At 48.8% G+C, this 21,215-nt stretch overlaps 1 protein-coding gene across 1 annotated transcript in view; it reads left to right on the top strand.

Moving 5' to 3' along the window:
* Positions 1-20,446, top strand: part of LOC140189920 (forkhead box protein P3-like) — a 38,565-nt gene extending 18,119 nt beyond the window's left edge. Inside the window, exons 9-12 of the mRNA XM_072246266.1 lie at positions 6,172-6,248; positions 9,191-9,292; positions 11,280-11,401; positions 20,223-20,446. Coding sequence (XP_072102367.1) covers positions 6,172-6,248; positions 9,191-9,292; positions 11,280-11,401; positions 20,223-20,265 — 344 coding nt within the window. The 3' untranslated portion in view covers positions 20,266-20,446. The remainder of the gene's footprint in view (positions 1-6,171; positions 6,249-9,190; positions 9,293-11,279; positions 11,402-20,222) is intronic.
* The last annotated feature ends 769 nt before the right edge of the window (positions 20,447-21,215 follow it).

Here is a 21,215-nt window from a genome sequence, read left to right as displayed (position 1 = left end):
GCTGCCTATGGCAATGAATGCCACAGATTCACCACCCTCTGGCTAAAGAAATTCCTCATCACTGGTCTAAATGGATGTCCATCTATCCTGTGGCTGTTCCCTCTGATCCTAGATACCCTCACCATAGGAAATATCCTCTCCCCATCTACTCTGTCTCAGCCTTTCAATATTCAATATTTTTCAATGAGATCCCCTCCGCTCATTCTTCTAAACTCCAGCAAGTACTCCACATATATTAACCCTTTCATTCCTGGAATCATTCTTGTGAACCTCCTCTGGACCCTTGGCAAATGCAGCACGTCTTTTTTTACACAAGGGGCATTACATCCTTGCTTTTATATTCTAGTCCTCTCAAAATGAATGCAAAATATTGCACTTGCCTCTCTTACCACCAACTTGACCTGCAAGTTGACCTTTAGGGAATCCTGCACAAAGATTCCCAAGTATCTTTGCATGTCGGATTTTCTCCGTTTATAAAATATTCTATGTTTTTATTCCTTCTATCAAAGTGCATGACCATACACTTCCCTACATGATATTCCATCTGCCACTTATTTGCCTATTCTCCCAATCTAAATCATTCAGCAAGCTCTCTGCTTCCTCAACACTACCTGCCTCTCCACCTATCTTCGTGTTGTTTGAAAACTTGGCCACAAAGCCATCAATTCCATCATCCAAATCATTGACATTTAATGTGAAATGGAGCAGTTCCAACACAGTCCCCTGTGGAACACCACTAGTCAAAGTCAGCCAAACACAATAGGCCCCTTTTATTCACACTTTGTGTCTCCTGCCAGTCAGCCAGTCTTCTATCCATGCTAGTAACTTTCCTGTAATACCATGGTCTTGTCTTGTTAAACAGCCTCATGTGCAGCACCTTCTCAAAGGCCTTCTGAAAATCCAACTAAACAACATCCACTGACTCTCCTTTGTCTATCCTGCTTGTTACTTTTTTCAAAGAATTCCAACAGATTTGTCTGCCAAGATTTCCCCTTGAGGAGACCACGCTGACTTTGGCCTATTTTATCAAGAGCCTCCAAATACCCCGAAAACTCATATTTAATAATGGACTCCAATATCTCCCCAACCACTGAAGTCAGTGTAATACACAACAGGGTGAAGGGGTTTAACTGTGAATGGATTCAATGGAAACCATTGAGGGAATAGCAGAATAGACATGATGGGCCAAATGGTCTAATTCTGCTTCAGAGGACATATTACTCCCAAAGTACGCTGTCCTCGGGGCATCCACCTCTTTGCAGACGGTGGATTTACTAAGAGGATGTAGAGACGATTACAAGGGTCAGTGTCTTGGTTCATCTGCATCAGCTGAATAACAGAGGACTCTCTAATCTAAGGGTTCTCAGAGACACACAGGGAAACAGACATCAAGTGCTGCTGTAAGATCATCAGCTTGGTGAAAGCCCACCCTTTGGTCTTCCAGCACATTGATCTGTCTGTAAGGGAATGTTGCCAACTGGCACATTCCAGGCTGCAGGAATACATGCTGAGAGACACGCTGAGGCTCAGTGCAACCAACAGAAAGACTCTATGGGGGGGGGGGGGGGGGCGGAGACCACAACCTTGGCTCCTTCCGCATACAGAGGGGCTGAGTCGGGCAGGAAAGGCTCTCGATCAAGGAAAAGGGGAGCACGCAAGGGACGATGGTGCTGTGTGTGTATGTCTGTTTACATAGAATCAGAATTAGGTTTAATATCACTGACATGTATCATGAAATTTGTTGTTATGTAGAAACAGGACATTGCAATACATGATAATAAAAACTATAAATTACTAAATATGAACACACACATTAAAAAAGTTAAACGAGTACTGCAAAATGTGAGAAAAAATTCATGGACTCTTGTCCATTCAGAAACCTGATGGCAGAGGGGAAAGCATGTTCTGGGTGATGGATGCTGCCTTTTTGAGGCATCGCTCCTTGAAGATGTCCTGGATGCTGCGGAGGCTAGTGCCCATGATGGGGCTGACTGAGTTTACAACTTTCTGCAGCTTATTTCGATCCTGTACAGTGCCCCACCCCCATACCAGACAGTGATGCAGCCAGTAGAATGTCCTCCACAGTACATCTGTAGAAATTTGTACGCATGTTTGGTGACATACCAAATCTCCGCAAACTCCTAATGAAATATAGCCTCTGTCATGCCTTCCTTGTAACTGCATCGTATGTTGATAGATATGCTGATAACACCCACGAATTTGTGATCATGAATGATTAGGTTCTGTTTTGTACCGTTTCTTCATTTGTATATATTTGATATCGTAAATAAAGCCAATTTTAAAAATTAAAATTAATTTCAGTCTGAAGAGGTTTCACTGTACCAGGCATCAGTATGAAAAATGTGTTATTTTAATACGCTTTTACTGCAGATTTCAATCATCGCAAGCAGTTGCTCGTTTTGGGGAGGCAATGGGAGGTTTAGAAAGAGCTCGGGGCTTTTTGGGAACTTTCGACAGGCTTCAATCAAAGCGATCTATTAAGTACTTGGAAAGGCCAATTTAAAAAAAGTTAGGTTTAAGCAGAGCAGCCATTGTTGGAGTGGGATACTTTTAGAATGGCTAGTTTCAGCTTTTGGCACAGAAGGTTTCAACAACAAGAATGCTCCTCCTGTGAGATGTGGGATTGCAGGGTACCAAACAGTCTCCTAGTGAGAATATCTGCAGCAAGTCCACCCGACTTCAGCTCCTGACTGGCAAGGTCAAGGAACTGGAGCTGGAGCCGGATGTACTCAGGACCATCCACGTGGCTGAAAACCTCATAAATGAAACTTTTTCTGAAGTGGTCACATCCAGAGTGCAGGCTTCAGATTGTAGATGGGTGCCCACCAGGAGAAGTAAGGGGAGTAGACAGCTAGTGCTGGGTTCCTTTGTGGCCATTCCCTTCAGCAACAAGTATACCCCTTTGGATATTGCTGGGGGACTAAGGGTGGTGGGGGGGGGGGGGTCTTGGATAACCCATCTGGGCACAGCAACAGCCCGGCACTTGGCCGGCTCTGAGGCTCAGCAGGGAAGGGTGAGATCAGGCAGAATGATGATGATAGGAGACTTAATTGTTAGGGGGACGGGCAGTGGATTCTGTGGCTGTAAAAGAGAAGCTGGGGTGGTGGTTGCCTTCTAGGTGCTAGGGTCCAGGATGTTTCACAGAAGCTGCAGAATATTCTCAAGAGAGGTGAGTAGCCAGAGGTCATGGTACACATTGTTATCAATGACATAGGTAGAATAAGGAAACAGGTTCTACGCAATGAGTATAAAAAGTTAGGGAAGAGGCTGAAGAGCAGGGCCTCCAAGGTAGTAATCTCCGGATTACTTCCAGTGGAACATGCTGGTCAGGGCAGGAACAGGATAAAAGTACAGATGAATGAGTGGCTGAGGAACTGGTGCAGGGGTAGGGTTTCAGGTTCTTGGATAACTGGAACTCTTTCTGGGACAAGGGTGACCTGGACAAGAGGGACAGGTTGCACCTAAATTGGAGGAGAACAAATATTGAGAGGGTTTAAGCTAGTTTGGCAGGGGAATAGGAACCAGAGCACCAGATCAGAAAGTGTGGGGATGTAGAGGGAGGTAGATTTTCAGGCCAGTAAAATCAGGCAAGAGGATATGATGGGAAGAATAGTTTGAAGTGTGTCTATTTTAATGCTAGAAGATGAACTTAAGCATGGATCAATGATGTTGCGGCCATTACAGAGACTTGGTTGACAGAGGGATAGGAATGGGTGCTTAATGTCCCAGGGTTTCAACGTTTTAGAAAAGATACAGAGGGAGGTGGAAAGGGGGAGTTGCATGACTAATCAGGGACAATAACTCAGCTGCATGGAGGGGACAGAATAGAATCCACTGAGTCTATATGGGTAGAACTCAAAACAGGAAGGGTACAATCACTCTGACGACCTGCCAAATAGCCACCGGGACATTGAGGAACAGATATCCAGGCAGATTAAGGAAAAGTGTAAAAACAATAGGGCTGTTGTTATAAGGGATCTCAACTTCCCTTATATAAAGTGGGACCTTCTAAGCACAAAAGGTTTAGACGAGGCAGAATTTGTTAGGTGCCTCCAGCAGAGATTCTTAAATCAATACGTAGACAGTCCAACAAGAGGAGGGGCTCTATTGGATCTGGTGTTGGGTAATGAGCCTGGCCAGGTGACTGACCTGACAGTGAGTGAACAATGACCACAACTCCTTGTGTTTTAAGGTGGCTGCAGATAAGGTTAAGTATGGACCTTGTGGGAGAGCATCAAATTGGAGCAGGACAAATTTTAAGAGTATAAGGCAGGAACTAGGGAGAGTTAATTGGGAACAGCTGTTTTTGGATGTTCACATCCAACATGTGGAAGGTGTTTATAGACCAACTGCACAGAGTACAGGACAGGTATGTTCCAGTCGGAAGGAAGGACGAGGCTGGCAAGGTAAGCCAACCTTGGATGTTAAGGGATTTAATCAAGGAAAAAAAGGGAACATATGTAAAGCTTAGGAAGCTAGAATCAAATAATGCCCTTGAGGATTATAAAGAAGCCAGAAAAGAACTCCACAAGGAAATTAGGAAAGCCAAGTGGGGCCAAGAAAAGTCCTTGGAAAGTAGGAATAAAGAAAATCCAAAGACAAGGCATTCTATACATACATTAGCAGCAAGAGGATAACTACGGAGGGGGTAGGGCCATTCAGGGATAAAGGAGGAACATTTGCTTGGATATGGAGGATGTAGGTAAGGTCCTTTAATGAGTACTTTACATCGGTTTTTACCAAGGAGGATAGGGAGATCAGTGTTGAGCATGTTGATGTCCTAGGGCACTTTGAGATAAAGGAGGAGGTAGTGTTGGATTTCTTAAAGAGTATAAACCATTAGACAGAAGAGAAGAATTGGGCCATTCAGCCCATCAAGTCTGCCCTGCCATTCAATCATGAAATCACTCTCAACCCCATTCTGCTGGATTCTCCCTGTAATCTTTGATGCCCTGGTTAATCAATAACCTATCAACATTAAACTTAAATATACTCAATGACTTGGCATTCATAGCCGCAATTCCACAGATTTGGTACCTTCTGGCTAAAGCATAATGGTCACCACAATGCTTTACAGTACCAGCGGCCCAGGTTTATTTCCCACGTCTGCCTGTAAGGAGTTTGTCTGTTCTCCCTGTAACCGTGTGGGTTTCTTTCAGGTGCTCCAGTTTCCTCTCCTTTGTCTATCCTGCCTGATTCTTTCCTCTAATTCCAACAGACTTTTCGGGCAAGATTTTTCCTTAAGGAAATAATACTGACTTTGGCCCATTTTAATCACGTGCGTCCAAGTACACCAAAACCACATCAACTCAAACATCTTCCCAACCACTGAGATCAAACTAATTTCCTTTTTTCTGCTTCTCTCCCTTATTAAAGAGTGGAGTGACATTTGCAATTTTCCAGTCCTCCAGAAGTATTCCAGAATCTAGTGATTTTTTAAAGATCTCTACTAATGCCTCCACAATCTTGTCAGCCACCTCCTTCAGACCCTGGAATGCAGTCCATCTGGTCCAGATGATTTATCTACCTTCAGATCTTTCAGCATCCCAAGAACTTTATCCTTACTAACAGCAACAACACTCACTTCTGTCCCGTCAATCCCGAAATTCTGTTAGTGTCTTCACTGATACAAAATGAGTTAATCTGCCATTTATTTGTCTCCGACTACCAGCTCACCAGCATTATTTTCCAGTGGTCCAATATCCACTCTCAACTCCCTTTTACACTTTATACATCTGATAAAACATTTGACATCCTCTTTAAAATTATAGGCTAGCTTCCCTTCAGATTTCACCTTTTCTCTCAATGGTTTTTTTGTTGACTCCTGTTGGTTTTTAAAATTCTGCCATACTGTATGCCCCCTCTTTTACTTTTATGCTGTCTTCGACATCCCTTGTTGCAACAGTTGCATCACCCTACCTTTAGGATATGGAGAGAAGGCAGGAGGGTGGGGTTGAGAGGGATGGAATGACAAAGCGAACCAGGTAAGCTGAAAAGCCTAATTCTGCTCCTACTAAATGTCTTATGAGGAATCATATTGTGGATATTCGCTGCAACCCAGTGGGGGGGGGGGGGGGTGGTCAATGCAGAAAATTTAAATCCAGGGTAATATATCAATGATTGAATCTGCCGGATTAAACTTCATTTCAGGAACCAACACCGCCCTGGAATACTATAAAGTGTGCAACATCCGGCCACCACTAACATATGCTGCACTCATCCGATGGGTGAGTGACTTCAGAGAAAACTTGCTGCAAAATTAATAACGCGAGATCACATCAGCCTGCAATAAACCACACACTAACTTTAACATCATCACACCACTCAACCCTCACTGCAACACTGCCACACTCCAAACCCCTCACTGTGACACCGACACACCCCTCACTGTGACACCGGCACACCCCTCACCACTCACTGTAACACTGACACACCCCACACCCCTCAGAGACACTGACACACCCCACACCCTCACTGTGACACCGACACACCCCTCACCACTCACTGTAACACTGACACACCCCACACCCCTCACTGTGACACTGACACACCCCACACCCCTCACTGTAACACCGACACACCCCACACCCCTCACTGTAACACTGACACATCCCACACCCCTCACTGTGACACCGACACACCCCACACCCCTCACTGTAACACCGACACACCCCACACCCCTCACTGTAACACTGACACACCTCACACCCTCACTGTGACACTGACACACCCCACACCCCTCACTGTAACACTGAAACACCCCTCAGCACTCACTGTAACACCGACACACCCCACACTCCTCACTGTGACACCGACACACCCCACACCCCTCACTGTGACACCGACACACCTCACACCCCTCACTGTGACACCGACACACCTCACACCCCTCACTGTAACACTGACACACCCCTCACCGTGATACTGACACACCCCACACCCCTCAGAGACACTGACACACCCCTCACCACTCACTGTGACACCAACACACCCCTCACCCCAACTGTAACACTGACACACCCCACACCCCTCACTGTAACACCGACAGACCCCACATCCCTGTGACACTGACACACCCCACACCCCTCTATGTAACACTGACACAACTCACACCCCTCATCACTCACTGTAACACCGACAACCCCCACACCCCTCACTGTAACACTGACACACCCCACACCCCTCACTGTAACACCAACACACCCTACACCCCTCACTGTAACACTGACACAACCCACACTGTGACACCGACAAACCCCACACCCCTCACTGTAACAGTGACACACCCCCACCACTCACTGTAACACTGACACACCCTACACCCCTCACTGTGACACCGACACACCCCACACCCCTGTGACACCGACACTCACTGTAACACCGACACACCCCACACCCCTCACTGTGACACTGACACACCCCACACCCCTCACTGTGACACCCACACCTCACACCCCTCACTGTGACACCGACACACCCCACACCCCTCACTGTAACACCGACAACCCCCACACCACTCACTGTGACACTGACACACCCCTCACCACTCACTGTAACACTGACACACCCCACACTGTAACACCAACACACCCCATACCCCTCACTGTAACACTGACACACCCCTCACCACTCACTGAGAGACTGACACACCACACACCCCTCACTGTAACACTGACACACCCCAAACCCCTCACTGTAACACCGACACACCTCACACTGTGACACTGACACACCCCTCACCCCTCACTGTAACACTGACACACCCCTCACCACTCACTGTGAAACCGACACACCCCACACCCCTCACTGTGACACTGACACACCCCTCACCACTGACTGTAACACTGACACACCCCACACCGTGACACTGACACACCCCTCACCCCTCATCACTCACTGTACCACCGACAACCCCCACACCACTCACTGTGACACTGACACACCCCATACCCCTCACTGTAACACTGACACACCCCACACTACTCACTGAGACACTGACACACCTCACACCCCTCACTGTAACACCAACTCACCCCACACCCCTCACTGTGACACCGACACACCCCAAACCCCTCACTCTAACACCAACACACCCCACACTGTGACACCAACATACCCCACACCCCCCACCGTAACACCGACACCCCCCAAACCCCCCACCCCCACCGTAACACCGACACCCCTCAAACCCCTCACTGTAACACCGACACACCCCACACCCCTCACTGCAACACTGACACACCCCACACCCCTCACTGTGACACCGACACTCACTGTAACACCGACACACCCCACACCCCTCACTGTGACACTGACACACCCCACACCCCTCACTGTGAAACTGACACACCCCACACCCCTCACTGTGACACCGACACACCCCACACCCCTCACTGTAACACCGACACACCACACACCCCTCATTGTGACACTGACACACCTCTCACCCCTCACTGTGACACCGACACATCCCACACCCCTCACTGTAACACCGACACACCCCACACCCTCACTGTGACACCGACACACCCCACACCCCTCGCTGTGACACTGACACACCCCACACCCCTCACTGTGACACCGACACACCCCTCACCCCTCACTGTAACACTGACACACCCCTCACCGTGATACTGACACACCCCAAACCCCTCACTCTAACACCAACACACCCCACACCCCCCACCGTAACACCGACACCCCCCAAACCCCCCACCCCCACCGTAACACCGACATCCCCCAAACCCCTCACTGTAACACCGACACACCCCACACCCCTCACTGTGACACCGACACATCCCACACCCCTCACTGTGACACCGACACACCCCACAACCCTCACTGTGACACCCACACACCTCTCACCCCTCACTGTGACACCGACACACCCCACACCCCTCACTGTGACACCGACACACCTCACACCCCTCACTGTGACACCGACACACCCCACACCCCTCACTGTGACACCGACACACCCCACACCGTAACACCAACACACCCCTCACCCCACTGTGACACCGACACACCTCACAGCCCTCACTGTGACACTGACACATCCACGGCATGTCCCTGCCAGACCTCAGTTTGGATTTATGCTTGCTTTCAGTTGATGGAGAGCTGTATCAGAAACAATGTCCAGCACAGTAACTGTGTTCCTGCCTCCTAGGCCATCCTGGAGTCACCAAATCGGCAGCTTGCTCTCAACGATATCTACCGCTGGTTCACCCGCCGCTTTGCCTACTTCCGCTACAACACTGCCACCTGGAAGGTGAGGGAACATGGCTCACAGACCAGGGTGTGGCAGGGAACAGGTTCTAGGCAGTGAGGTGATGTAAGGGGTGGAATTGGGGTGTAAGGATCAATTGGGAGGGTGGACAGGGGTGGGGAGAGAATTGCAAGGTTTGTGGGTGAGGGGTGAGCATTGGTTCGGCAGTCAGAATGGGGAGATTTGCAGGTTTTAAATGATGAGATGAGCTGGAGTGTTGTGGTGAACATTATGTTGGTCAGATGGGTGGGCTGGGACAGGAGGTGAGGAGCTGGGTGTCAAGGGATTGTGTGGGATCGGGTTGGCAAGGTAGAGGGAGGCTGGTGGATAAATGAAGAGCCCCAGGTTTGGGAGCAGCTGCGTCAGCAGGGACTGAAACCTGGCACTCACATAGACACCAGAAGGTTGGAATAAATGGGTTCTTCAGGGTGGAGGGCAACCCCAGGGATTTCACCCTGCTACAGGAAACAAGAGTGAAAGATTCAGAGTTTGCTGATGATATCAAAAGAGGTGAAAGTCTGGGTTGAGATCATTACGTGCCATGTCATATGATGTGGGCGATCATAGTCTATCCATGACCATGATTGTTCTTGGCAAATTTTCCTATAGAAGTGGTCTGCCATTGACTCTGGGGAGTGTCTTTACAAGACAGGTGACCCCAGTCATTATCGATACTCTTCAGAGATTGTCTGCCTGCCGTCAGTGGTCGCGTAAGCAGGACTTTTGATATGTACCTGCTGCTCATACGACCATCCACCTGCTCCCGTGCCTACCCTGTCCCTTTTCGGGGGTGGGGAAGCTAAACAGGTGCTACATCTTGCAGGCTAGTGGAGGGAAGGAGCACCTTACACTCCCTTTGGTGAAGACCTATCTCCACCCCAGCACTTGGTATTATGATAAGGGCTGGAAAAAAATGGCAGATGAATTTAATACAGACAAGTGTGAGGTGTTACACTCTGAGAGGCTACTTCCACTGAAGTTGGGTGAGATTAGAACTGGAGGTCATGGATTTAGGGTGAGAGGTGAAATGTTTAAGGCAGGGGTCCCCAACCTGGGGTACATAGAGGGGAGGAACAGAGGTGTGTTTTGTGTAGGGATCACTCGCAGGGGTGTCTAACTGGACAGAGTTAACTGGGTGAAGTTCAGGAGGATTGTGTAGAGATCATGCGCAGAGTTAGCTGGCGAGTCCAACAGGTTGGGAAGAAAACAAGCAACATGTTGGCCATTATTGATAAGGCTTTGGAGATTAAGAATTGTGCAGTCTTGTTTCAGTTGGACAGGGTGCTGTTAAGGCCACCCATGGAGAACCACACACAGTTCTGGTCCCCGTATCGAAAGCAGGATACAGTAAAAGTGCAAAGAGACTGAAGGAAATACAGCAGGGTAGCTCTGGGATAGACCGGACAGGTAGCTGTTCCTTAGAGTTCAGAATAATGAGGGCAGCCTTATTCAGAGCTCCTGATGCACAGAGGATGGGTGGGGTGGCTCAAGTTGGTTAAGGCACTTAGTGATGGGTGGGGTGGGAAGATTTGGTTAAGAGAGGGTGTGATGGGTGGGGCAGGTGGTAGGTTAAGGGAGTGATGATGGTTTTGATGGAAGGGGTGCCGGGCGCATTTGACGACTGTGAGGGGTGACGGGCGGGTCTGATGACAGAAGGGGTGACGGGTGGGTTTGGGAACAGACAGGGTGACAGGTGGTTTGACGAGGAGGGGGTCGGGTGATTGGTAGTTTGATGATGGAGGGGGTGACGGGTGGTTTGATGACGGAGAGGGTGACAGCAGGTTTCACGACAGAGGGTGACAGCAGGTTTCACGACAGAGAGTGATGTGTGGGTGGTACACTTGAAAATCTCAGGTGGTGATGGATGGGTTTGATGACAGAGTGAGTGATGAGTTTCAGATTGGTAGGGTGAGATGGAGCAGACTGGGAGGTCAGTACCAATGCAGAAGGGTCTCCTGGCCCAATCCTCACCCTCTCCCTATCCCCACAGAATGCCGTGCGCCACAACCTGAGTCTGCACAAGTGCTTCGTGCGGCTGGAGGATGTGAAGGGAGCCGTTTGGACTGTGGACGAACTGGAGTACCAGAGACGGCAGGGACGCAGGGCAAGCAGGTAGGCCCTGGGGAGAACACTGCCTCACAGAGTCCAGACCCCGCCCCCCCGTCCCTCAGCTCCCTGTGTGGGGGATAAGGTTAAGACAATGGGGGCACCACCTCATGCCTCCTCCATGTCCCCCTCCTTTCCAGTCCTGATGAAATGTTTCAGCCCAAAACATTAACTTTATATTGCCCTTCACAGATGCTGCCTGATGTGCTGACTCACTCCACCATTTTGTATGTGCATTGCTCAGGATTTCCAGCATCTGCAGAATCTCTTCACGACCCAGCCAGCCTCAGGGAGTGCAAGGAAAATTGCACTTTCCCAATTCCCAATGAAGACATTCCTCCCCCAGCCTGGACCAGAATTCTGTGTGCTGGGGAAGTGGTCTCATGGACTCTTTCCTTTTCCTAATCTGGTATCCTATCTTACCCAGCAAGGAAGATCCTCTTTCTTCATTGGACACTCCCCGTCTGCAGCTCACCGGTTCAAAGGTTGGGGCGTACTGCTGTGCATACAGAAACCAGAGCTCAGAGGGACTCTGCACAATCCCAACGAGGCCGATTACTCCTGCACAAAATCCACCCCCAAATAGGCAAGGGCAATCCTTCCTCCCCAGAACAACACAGCACAGGAACAGGTGCTTGTGTTGTGCCAAATGCAGTCAACAGCGCACGACATTCATGACTTACGTCAAAGGATGGACAGGCAAATGTTTTGAATAGCTTATTAGAACTTGTCAGATTAGAGACAGATGGAAGACCACGGTCTCCCACGTCATGTGTCACAACACATAATGATGATGGCGGCTATGGAATAGACCAGAGTCTTACCTCAGCGGGGGCAAATAATTGGAGAAGATTCTTAGAGGTGGGATGGTAGAAAACCGGAAGGCTATGTAGGAGGGAAGGGTTCAATTGAGCTTAGAGTAGGTTAAAAGGTCAGCACAACATTGTGGGCCAAAGGGTCTTTATTGTACCTTTCTATGTTTTAAATAGCCCCACTAATACATATATAAGGTGAGAATGACCCTACTAATATGTACTTAAGGTGAACGAGGGTATTAAAAGTGAGAATATATGCCGCTATGTTAGGAAATCATGTTGAATTTCAAGAGGGGGAATTTTCTAGAATGCCTACGAGATTGCTTTTTAGAGCAGCTCATGGTTGAGCCCACTGGAGATCAGCTATTCTGGATGGGATGTTGTGCAGTGAACCAGAATTGATTAGAGAGCTTAAGGTAAAAGAACCCTTAAGGGGAAGTGATCATAAAATGATCGAATTCACCCTAAACTTTGAGGAGAAGCTAAAGTATCAGTATTACAGTGGAGTAAAGGGAACTACAGAGGCATGAGAGAGGAGTTGGCCAGAATTGATTGGAAAAGAACACTGGCAGGGATGACGGCAGAGCAGCAATGGTTGGAATTTCTGGAGTAATTCAAAAGGCACAGGGTATATATATCCCAAAGAGGAAGAAGTATTCTAAAGGCAAGATGACACAACCCTGGCTAACAAGAAGTCAAAGCCAATATAACAACCAAAGAGAGGACATATAATGGAGCAAAAATTAAAGGAAGGTTAGAGGATTGGGAAGCTTTCAAATACCAACAGAAGATAACTTAAAGTCATTAAGATAAATATGGAATACCGAAGTAAGCTAGCCAATAATATTAAAGAACATACCAAAAGTTTCTTCAGATACATAAAGTGTAAAAGGCAAGAGTGGATATCAGACCACTAGAAAACAATACTGGAGAGGTAGTAATGGCAGACAAACTGAATAAGTATCTTGAAACAGTCTTCACTGTGGAATACACTGGCAGTACACTGGAAGCTCCAGGTGTCAGGGGGCATGAAGTGTGTGAAGTTACCATGAATAGGGAGAATGTTCTTGGGAAACTGAAAGGTCTGAAGGTATATAAGTCACCAGATGGTGTACACCCCAGGGTTCAGAAAGAGGTGTCTGAAGAGATTCCAGAGGCATTAGTAATAATCTTTCAAGAATCACTAGATTCCGGAAGACTGGAATATTGCAAATGTCACTCTACTCTTCAAGAAGGGAGAGAGGGAGAAGAAAATAAATTATTGGTTAGATAGTCTGACCTCAGTGGTTGGGAAGACGTTGGAGTCAATTGTTAAGAGTGTGGTTTTGGGGTACTTGGGGAGGCACATGATAAAATAGGCAGTAGTCAGCATGGTATCCATAAGGGAAAATCTTTTCTGACAAATCTGTTGGAATTCTTTGAAGAAATAACAAGCAGGATGGACAAAGAAGAATTGGTTAATGTTGTGTATTTGGATTTTCAGAAGACTTTGACAAAGCGCCACACATAAAGCCGCTTAAAAAGCTATGAACCCATGGTATTACAGGGAAGATTCCAGCACGGATAAAGCACTGGCAGGAGTGGGAATAAAGGGGGCCTTTTCTGGTTGGCTGTCAGTGACTAGTGGTGTGCCAGAAGTCTGTTTTGGGACCGATTCTTTTTACGGAAATGTTAATGATTTGGATGACAATTGATAACTTTGTCGCAGTCTGCAGACGATACAAAGAAAGGTGGAGGGTCAGGTAGTTTTGAGGAAGTAGTGGGGCTAGAGAAGGACTTAGTTTAAGAAAATGGGCAAAGAAGTGGCAGATGGAATAATGATTGAATATGAAAGCAAGGATGTAATGTTGAGACTTTAGAAAGCACTGCTGAGGCTTCACTTGAAGTATTATGAGCAACACTCACAACATGCTGGAGGAACTCAGCAGGTCGGGCAGCATCCGTGGAAAAGATTGGTCGACGTTTCAGGCTGGAACCCTTCGTCAGGACTGAAGGGGGAAGGGACAGAGGCCCTATAAAGAAGGTGGGGGGAGGGTGGGAAGGAGAAGGCTGGTAGGTTCCAGGTGAAAAACCAGTAAGGGGAAAGATAAAGGGGTGCGGGAGGGGAGGCAAGGAGCTGATAGGCAGGAAAGGTGAAGAAAGAATAGGGAAAAACACAATGAGTAGTAGAAGGAGGCGGGACCATGTGGGAGGTGGTAGGCAGCTGGGGGAGGGGGCAGAGTGACCTAGGGATAGGGGAAGGGAGGGGGAGGGAATTACCGGAAGTTGGAGAATTCTATGTTCATACCAAGGGGCTGGAGACTACCTAGACAGTATATGAGGTGTTGCTCCTCCAACCTGAGTTTAGCCTCATCATGGCAGTAGAGGAGGCCATGTACGGACATATCTGAATGGGAGTGGGAAGCAGAGTTGATGTAGGTGGCTACTGGGAGATCCTGTTTGTTTTGGCAGATGGAGCGGAGGTGCTCGAAGAAGCGGTCCCCCAATCTGCGTCGGGTTTCACTGATGTAGAGGAGGCCACACCGGGAGCACCGGATGCAATAGATGACCCAAACAGACTCACAAGTGAAGTGTTGCCTCACCTGGAAGGACTGTTTGGGGCCCTGAATGGTGGCAAGAGAAGAGGTGTAGGGACAGGTGTAGCACTTGCGCTTACAGGGATAAGTGCCAGGTGGGAGATCCGTGGGGAGGGACGTGTGGACCAGGGAGTCGCGGTGGGACCGGGGTGGAGAGGGAAAGATGTGCTTAGTGGTGGGGTTCTGCTGAAGGTGGCGGAAGTTGCGGAGGATAATGTGTTGAATCCGGAGGCTAGTGGGGTGGTAGGTGAGGACAAGGGGAACTCTGTCCCTGTTGTGGTGGCGGAAGGATGGGGTGAGAGCCGAAGTGCGGGAAATGGAGGAGATGCGGGTGAGGGCATCATTGATGACAGCAGAAGGGAAATCACGATCCTTAAAGAAGGAGGACATTTGAGATGTCCTGGAATGGAAAGCCTCATTCTGGGAGCAGATGCGGCGGAGACGGAGGAACTGGGAATAGGGAATGGCATTTTTGCATGTGGTGGGGTGGGAAGAGGTATAGTTGAGGTAGTTATGAGAGTCAGTGGGCTTGTAGAAGATGTCAGTGGACAGTCTGTCTCCAGAGATGGAGACCAAGAGATCGAGAAAGGGGAGAGAAGTATCCGAGATAGACCAAGTGAATTTGAGGGCTGGGTGGAGGTTAGAAGTAAAGTCAACCCCTAGCTCCGGATCCAGCTCGGACCATGGTCCCGACCCTCTCCGGACCGGGACTGCTCTCACTGCCGCTGATTCCCCCACTACCCTCTTTCCTCCCCGCGACTCCCAACCTTCCCTCTACCCCTCATCACCCCTTCATTCCTCTGATCCCTCATCCTCCCCTAACCCCGCTCTCCCTGAACATCCCAACCCCCTCTCCCTCCTGAGACCTCCCACTCTTCACCCTCCTCCGACCCCACCCCCAACCCTTGCCCTGTCTTCACCATCCCTTCTGACCTTCCTTTCTCTGAGGCAGAACATTCTGTCCTTAGCAAGGGCCTCACTTTTGTCCCCCTCCGTCCACACCGCAGTGAGTTCCATGCCTGCCATGACGCTGAACTCTTCTTGCATCGCCTACGTCTCCGAGCCTACTTCTTTGGCAGAAATTCTCGTCCCCCTACTGATGACCCCTTCTCCCATCTTCAACCCTCCTCCTCTTCCTGGACACCCCACCCAGGCCTTCTACCTGCACTCGATCTTTTTATCTCCAGTTGTCGCCGAGACATCAACCGTCTCAACTTCACCACTCCTTTCTCCTGTTCCAACCTCACTCCCTCTGAACGCACTGCCCTCCACTCTCTCCGCACTAATTCCAACCTCACCATCAAACCCGCTGACAAAGATGGTGCTGTAGTAGTCTGGCGGACAGACCCTCAACCTCACTGAAGCCAAATGGCAGCTCTCTGACACCTCCTCTTACTTACCCCTAGAACAGGACCCCACCAAAAAACATCAAACCATTGTCTCCCGTACCATCACTGCCCTTACCAACTCCGGAGACCTTCCATCCTCAGCCACTAAGCTCATAATTCCCACACCCTGTACCACTCCATTTTACCTCCTCCCCAAGATCCACAGGCCTGACTGTCCCGGCAGACCCATAGTTTCTGCCTGCTCCTGTCCCACCGAACTTGTATCTGCCTACCTGAACTCCATTTTGTCACCCATAGTTCAGTCTCTCCCCACCTACATCCAGGATACATCCCATGCCCTCCAGCCCTTCAATAACTTCCAGTTCCCCGGTCCCAACCGCTTAATTTTCACTATGGATGTCCAATCCCTATATACCTCCATTCCCCATGAAGAAGGCCTCAAAGCCCTCCGCTACTTTCTGGATAATAGACCTCACCAGTTCCCCACCACCACTACCCTCCTCCGGTTGGCGAAACTGGTTCTCACACTCAATAACTTCTCTTTTGGCTCTTCCCACTTTCTTCAGACTAAGGGTGTAGCTATGGGAACTCACATGGGCCCTAGCTATGCCTGCCTCTTCGTTGGTTATGTGGAACAGTCTGTGCTCCAAACCTATTCTGGTACTGCTCCTCAACTTTTCCTTCAGTACATTGACGACTACATTGGTGCTGCTTCCTGCACCCATGCTGAGCTCGTCAATTTCATCGACTTTACTTCTAACTTCCACCCAGCCCTCAAATTCACTTGGTCTATCTCGGACACTTCTCTCCCCTTTCTCAATCTCTCGGTCTCCATCTCTGGAGACAGACTGTCCACTGACATCTTCTACAAGCCCACTGACTCTCATAACTACCTCAACTATACCTCTTCCCACCCCACCACATGCAAAAATGCCATTCCCTATTCCCAGTTCCTCCGTCTCTGCCGCATCTGCTCCAAGGATGAGGTTTTCCATTCCAGGACATCTCAAATGTCCTCCTTCTTTAAGGATCGTGATTTCCCTTCTGCTGTCATCAATGATGCCCTCACCCGCATCTTCTCCATTTTCCGCACTTTGGCTCTCACCCCATCCTCCCGCCACCACAACAGGGACAGAGTTCCCCTTGTCCTCACCTACCACCCCACTAGCCTCCGGATCCAACACATTATCCTCCGCAACTTCCGCCACCTTCAGCAGGACCCCACCTTTACAAGCAACACTTCACTTGTGAGTCTGTTGGGGTCATCTATTGCATCCGGTGCTCCCGGTGCGGCCTCCTCTACATCGGTGAAACCCAACGCAGATTGGGGGCCCGCTTCGTCGAGCACCTCTGTTCCGTCCACCAAAACAGACAGGATCTCCCAGTAGCCACCCACTTCAACTCTGCTTCCCACTCCCATTCAGGTATGTCCATACATGGCCTCCTCTACTGCCATGATGAGGCTAAACTCAGGTTGGAGGAGCAACACCTCATATACCGTCTAGGTAGTCTCCAGCCCACGAACATAGAATTCTCCAACTTCCGGTAATTCCCTCCCCCTCCCTTCCCCTATCCTTATGTCACTCTGCCCCCTCCCCCAGCTGCCTACCACCTCCCGCATGGTCCTGCCTCCTTCTACTACCCATTGTTTTCCCCTATTCTTTCTTCTCCTTTCCTGCCTATCACCTCCCTGCCTCCCTTCCCCCACCCCTTTATCTTTCTCCTTACTGGTTTTTCACCTGGAACCTACCAGTCTTCTCCTTCCCACCCTCCCCCCACCTTCTTTATAGGGCCTCTGCCCCTTCCCCCTTCAGTCCTGACGAAGGGTTCCAGCCTGAAACGTCGACCAATCTTTTCCACAGATGCTGCCTGACCTGCTGAGTTCCTCCAGCGTGTTGTGAGTGTTGCTTTGACCCTAGCATCTGCAGATTATATTGTGTTTAAGTATTATGAGCAGTTTTGGGCCCCTTATTTTAGAAAGGAGGTGCTGAAACTGGAGAAGGTTCAAAGAATGTTCAAGAAAATGATTCCAGGTTTGAACAGCTTGTCATATGAAGAATGTCGGCTCTGGGCCTATGTTCACTGGAACTCAGAAGAATGAGGGATGACCTCATTGAAATCTATCGAATAGTAAAAGACCTTGATAGAGTGGATGTGGAGATGATGTTTCCTATGGTGGGAGAGTCTAAGACCAGAGAACACAGCCTCAGAATAGAGGGGTGTCCTTTTAGAACAGAGATGAGGAGGAATTTCTTTAGCCAGAGTTGTGAATCTGGGGAATTTGTTGCCACAGACATCTGTGGAGAGCAAATCTATATGTATATTTAAGGCAGAGGTTGATAGATTCTTATTTGGTCAGGGCATGAAGGGATATAGAGGGAAGGCAGGAGATTGGGGCTGAGAGGAAAAATGGATCAGCCATGATGAAATGGTGGAGCAGTCTCAATGGGTCGAATGGCCTAATTCTGCTCCTATACCTTATGGTCTAATATTACCACTAATACGTAGTTAAGGTGAGAGAGGGTATTTAAAGTGAGAATATTCTCACTAACATGTACTTAAGATGAGAGGGGGTTCTGTGGGAAGTAAACATAACACTTTCCATTGCCAGCTGTGGATCACTGTCTGGAAGGATTTTATACGTTCTCCCTGTGACCCCGTGGGTTTCCTCACACGTTCCAAAGACATACAGATCACGGTTAGTCAGTTGTGGGCATTCTATATTGGTGTGGCAACACTGGCGGGCTGCCCCCAATGCAACCTCAGTCTGTGTTGGTCGTTGACTCAAACGACACCCATTCACTGTATGTTTTGACGTTTCAACATACATGTGACAAATAAGGCTAAAGCTTTTGTTTTAAAAAAACTTGCCCCACACGTCTTTGAACTTACCCTCCCTTACTTTCTCTACTCATAAATGCATGTGAGCAGGGGTATTTCCAGCCCATAAAACAGGCCAGGGGGAAGAGATTCCTTCATGACTCTGGGTTCAGAGTTTAGGGGAGCATGGGATTGTTTACTGAATGAGCTACAAATTCTGGGCACTGCTGCCCACCTCCCAAATGCCCTTCAGTGGGAGGGGCTGAGTGGTCTTGTGGTAAAGGCGCTCTCATAGTACTGTTAAGGGAGAGAGTTTAGACCCAGCAACGATATACTTTGAAATCTCAGGATGCTAAACAAACAAGCTCCTTGTCACATTGAGTTTATGCCAACCATCAAGCCCCTGTCCTCAATCTTATCACTAATTCTCCCACATCCCCATCAACTCCCCCAGGATTCAGTTCAGTTTCATAGGAAAGATGTGGAAGCTTTAGAGAGGGTGTAGAGGAGATTTATCTGGATGAGAGAGCATGTCTTATGACAATCGGTTGAGCAAGCAAGGGCTTTTCTCTTTGGACCAAAGGAGAATGAGAGGTGACGTAACAGAGATGCACAAGATGACAAGAGGCATAGATCAATTGGACAGCCAGAGCGGAGAGTGGGGAGAATTTCTTCACCATCCCCGGCTAAGAAATTTCTCCTCACCTCTGTTCTAAAGAGACGTCTTTCTATTCTGAGGCTGTGCCCTCTGGTCCCAGAATCCTCCATATTGACTCTATCAGACCTTTCAATAATTGGTAGGTTTCAATGAGATCCCCATCATTCTTTTAAACTCAGTGAGTACAGGCCAGAGCTATCAAAGGCTCCTAATACATTGACCCTATCATTCCCATAATCATTGCCATGAACCTTCCCTGGACCCTCTCCTGTGCCAGCACATCTTTTAGATAAGAGCCTCAAAACTGCTCACAGTACTCAGATTATGATCTGACCAAAGTCCAATAAGACCTCAAACCTTCAATTCCTGAAAACAAGGCATGGATGTGGGTGGTTCAGAGGGAGGGACTATTTATTATGGGTAGAGAGATCATTGTGTGCACAGGCTGCTGTGTCCTGGGTAGCAATGACAAAAGTAGGCTGTTCCACAACACCCATGACATCTGCTCTGGACAGTGGGAGAGTGTTAGAGGACAGTGGGGGTGAGTTTTGTGGGAAACAGCAATCGCTCGTGTCCAGGGCCACACCCACTGCTGCTGGTTTCTTTCAGGGGGCAGGAGACACGATGGAGCCCACAGGCAGACCAGAGGTGAACGTCGCTGGAGAGCGAGGCTTCAAGTTGCTCCAGCAAGAGAGAGGAAACCGACTGCCCGCCTTAACGCCGCAGCCTCGACTGAGCTTGCTGCCCCAACCCCCCACCTCCCTGAACTGTGCACCCTCAGCGCCGGGCCAGATTCTACCTTTGCAATAAATAAACCAACACCTGGGAGCATTCTACTGCGTGTTTGTCTGGGCACACCAAATCCCAACCACAAACATGTTGGCATCACCCACACCCTCCTCCTGCCACTCTTCTGGGTGGGGCTTCAGTGGGAGCGTTACTCCCTGTTACTCAGGAACTGGTGGGGGAGGGCTTCAGTAACGTCAAGTTTCCGTCTCACAGAACACTGCAGCACAATACAGGCTCTTTTGGCCCACCATGGTGTCCCTCCTTTAACCTACTCTAAGATCAACCGAACCCTCCCCTTGCATATAACTTTCCAATTTTTCTATCATCCATGTGTCTAAGTCTCTTAAATGTCCCTAATGTATCTGCCTCTACCACCCATTCACTCACGATTCCCTGTGTGTAAAACCTACCTCTGACTTCCTTCCTAAACTTCCCTCCCACCTTCAAATTCCGTCCTGGGAAAAAAAGGCTGTCCACTCAAAACTCTGCCTCTTATCATCTTGTACACCTCTGTCAAGTCACCACTCATCCTCCTTTGCTCCAAAGAGACAAGCCCTTGCTCGCTCAACCTATCCTCATAAGACATGCTCGCTATTTCAGGCAACATCCTGTAATTCTCCTCTACACACTCTCTAAAGCTTCCACATCTTTCCGATAATGAGGTGACCAGAACTGAACTCAGTATTCTAACCAGGGTTTTATAGAGCTGCAACAATTATCTCATGGCTCTGGAAATCAACTTCCCATTAATAAAGGTTAACATGCCTTCTTAACCGCCCTATCAACTTGCCCAACAACTTTGAGTTATCTATG

The sequence above is a fragment of the Mobula birostris genome, chromosome 29, assembly GCF_030028105.1.
Source record: "Mobula birostris isolate sMobBir1 chromosome 29, sMobBir1.hap1, whole genome shotgun sequence".
NCBI lineage: Eukaryota > Metazoa > Chordata > Chondrichthyes > Myliobatiformes > Myliobatidae > Mobula > Mobula birostris.
The sequence above is the reverse complement of the archived record's forward strand: the minus strand, read 5'-3'. Positions and strand labels throughout refer to the sequence as shown.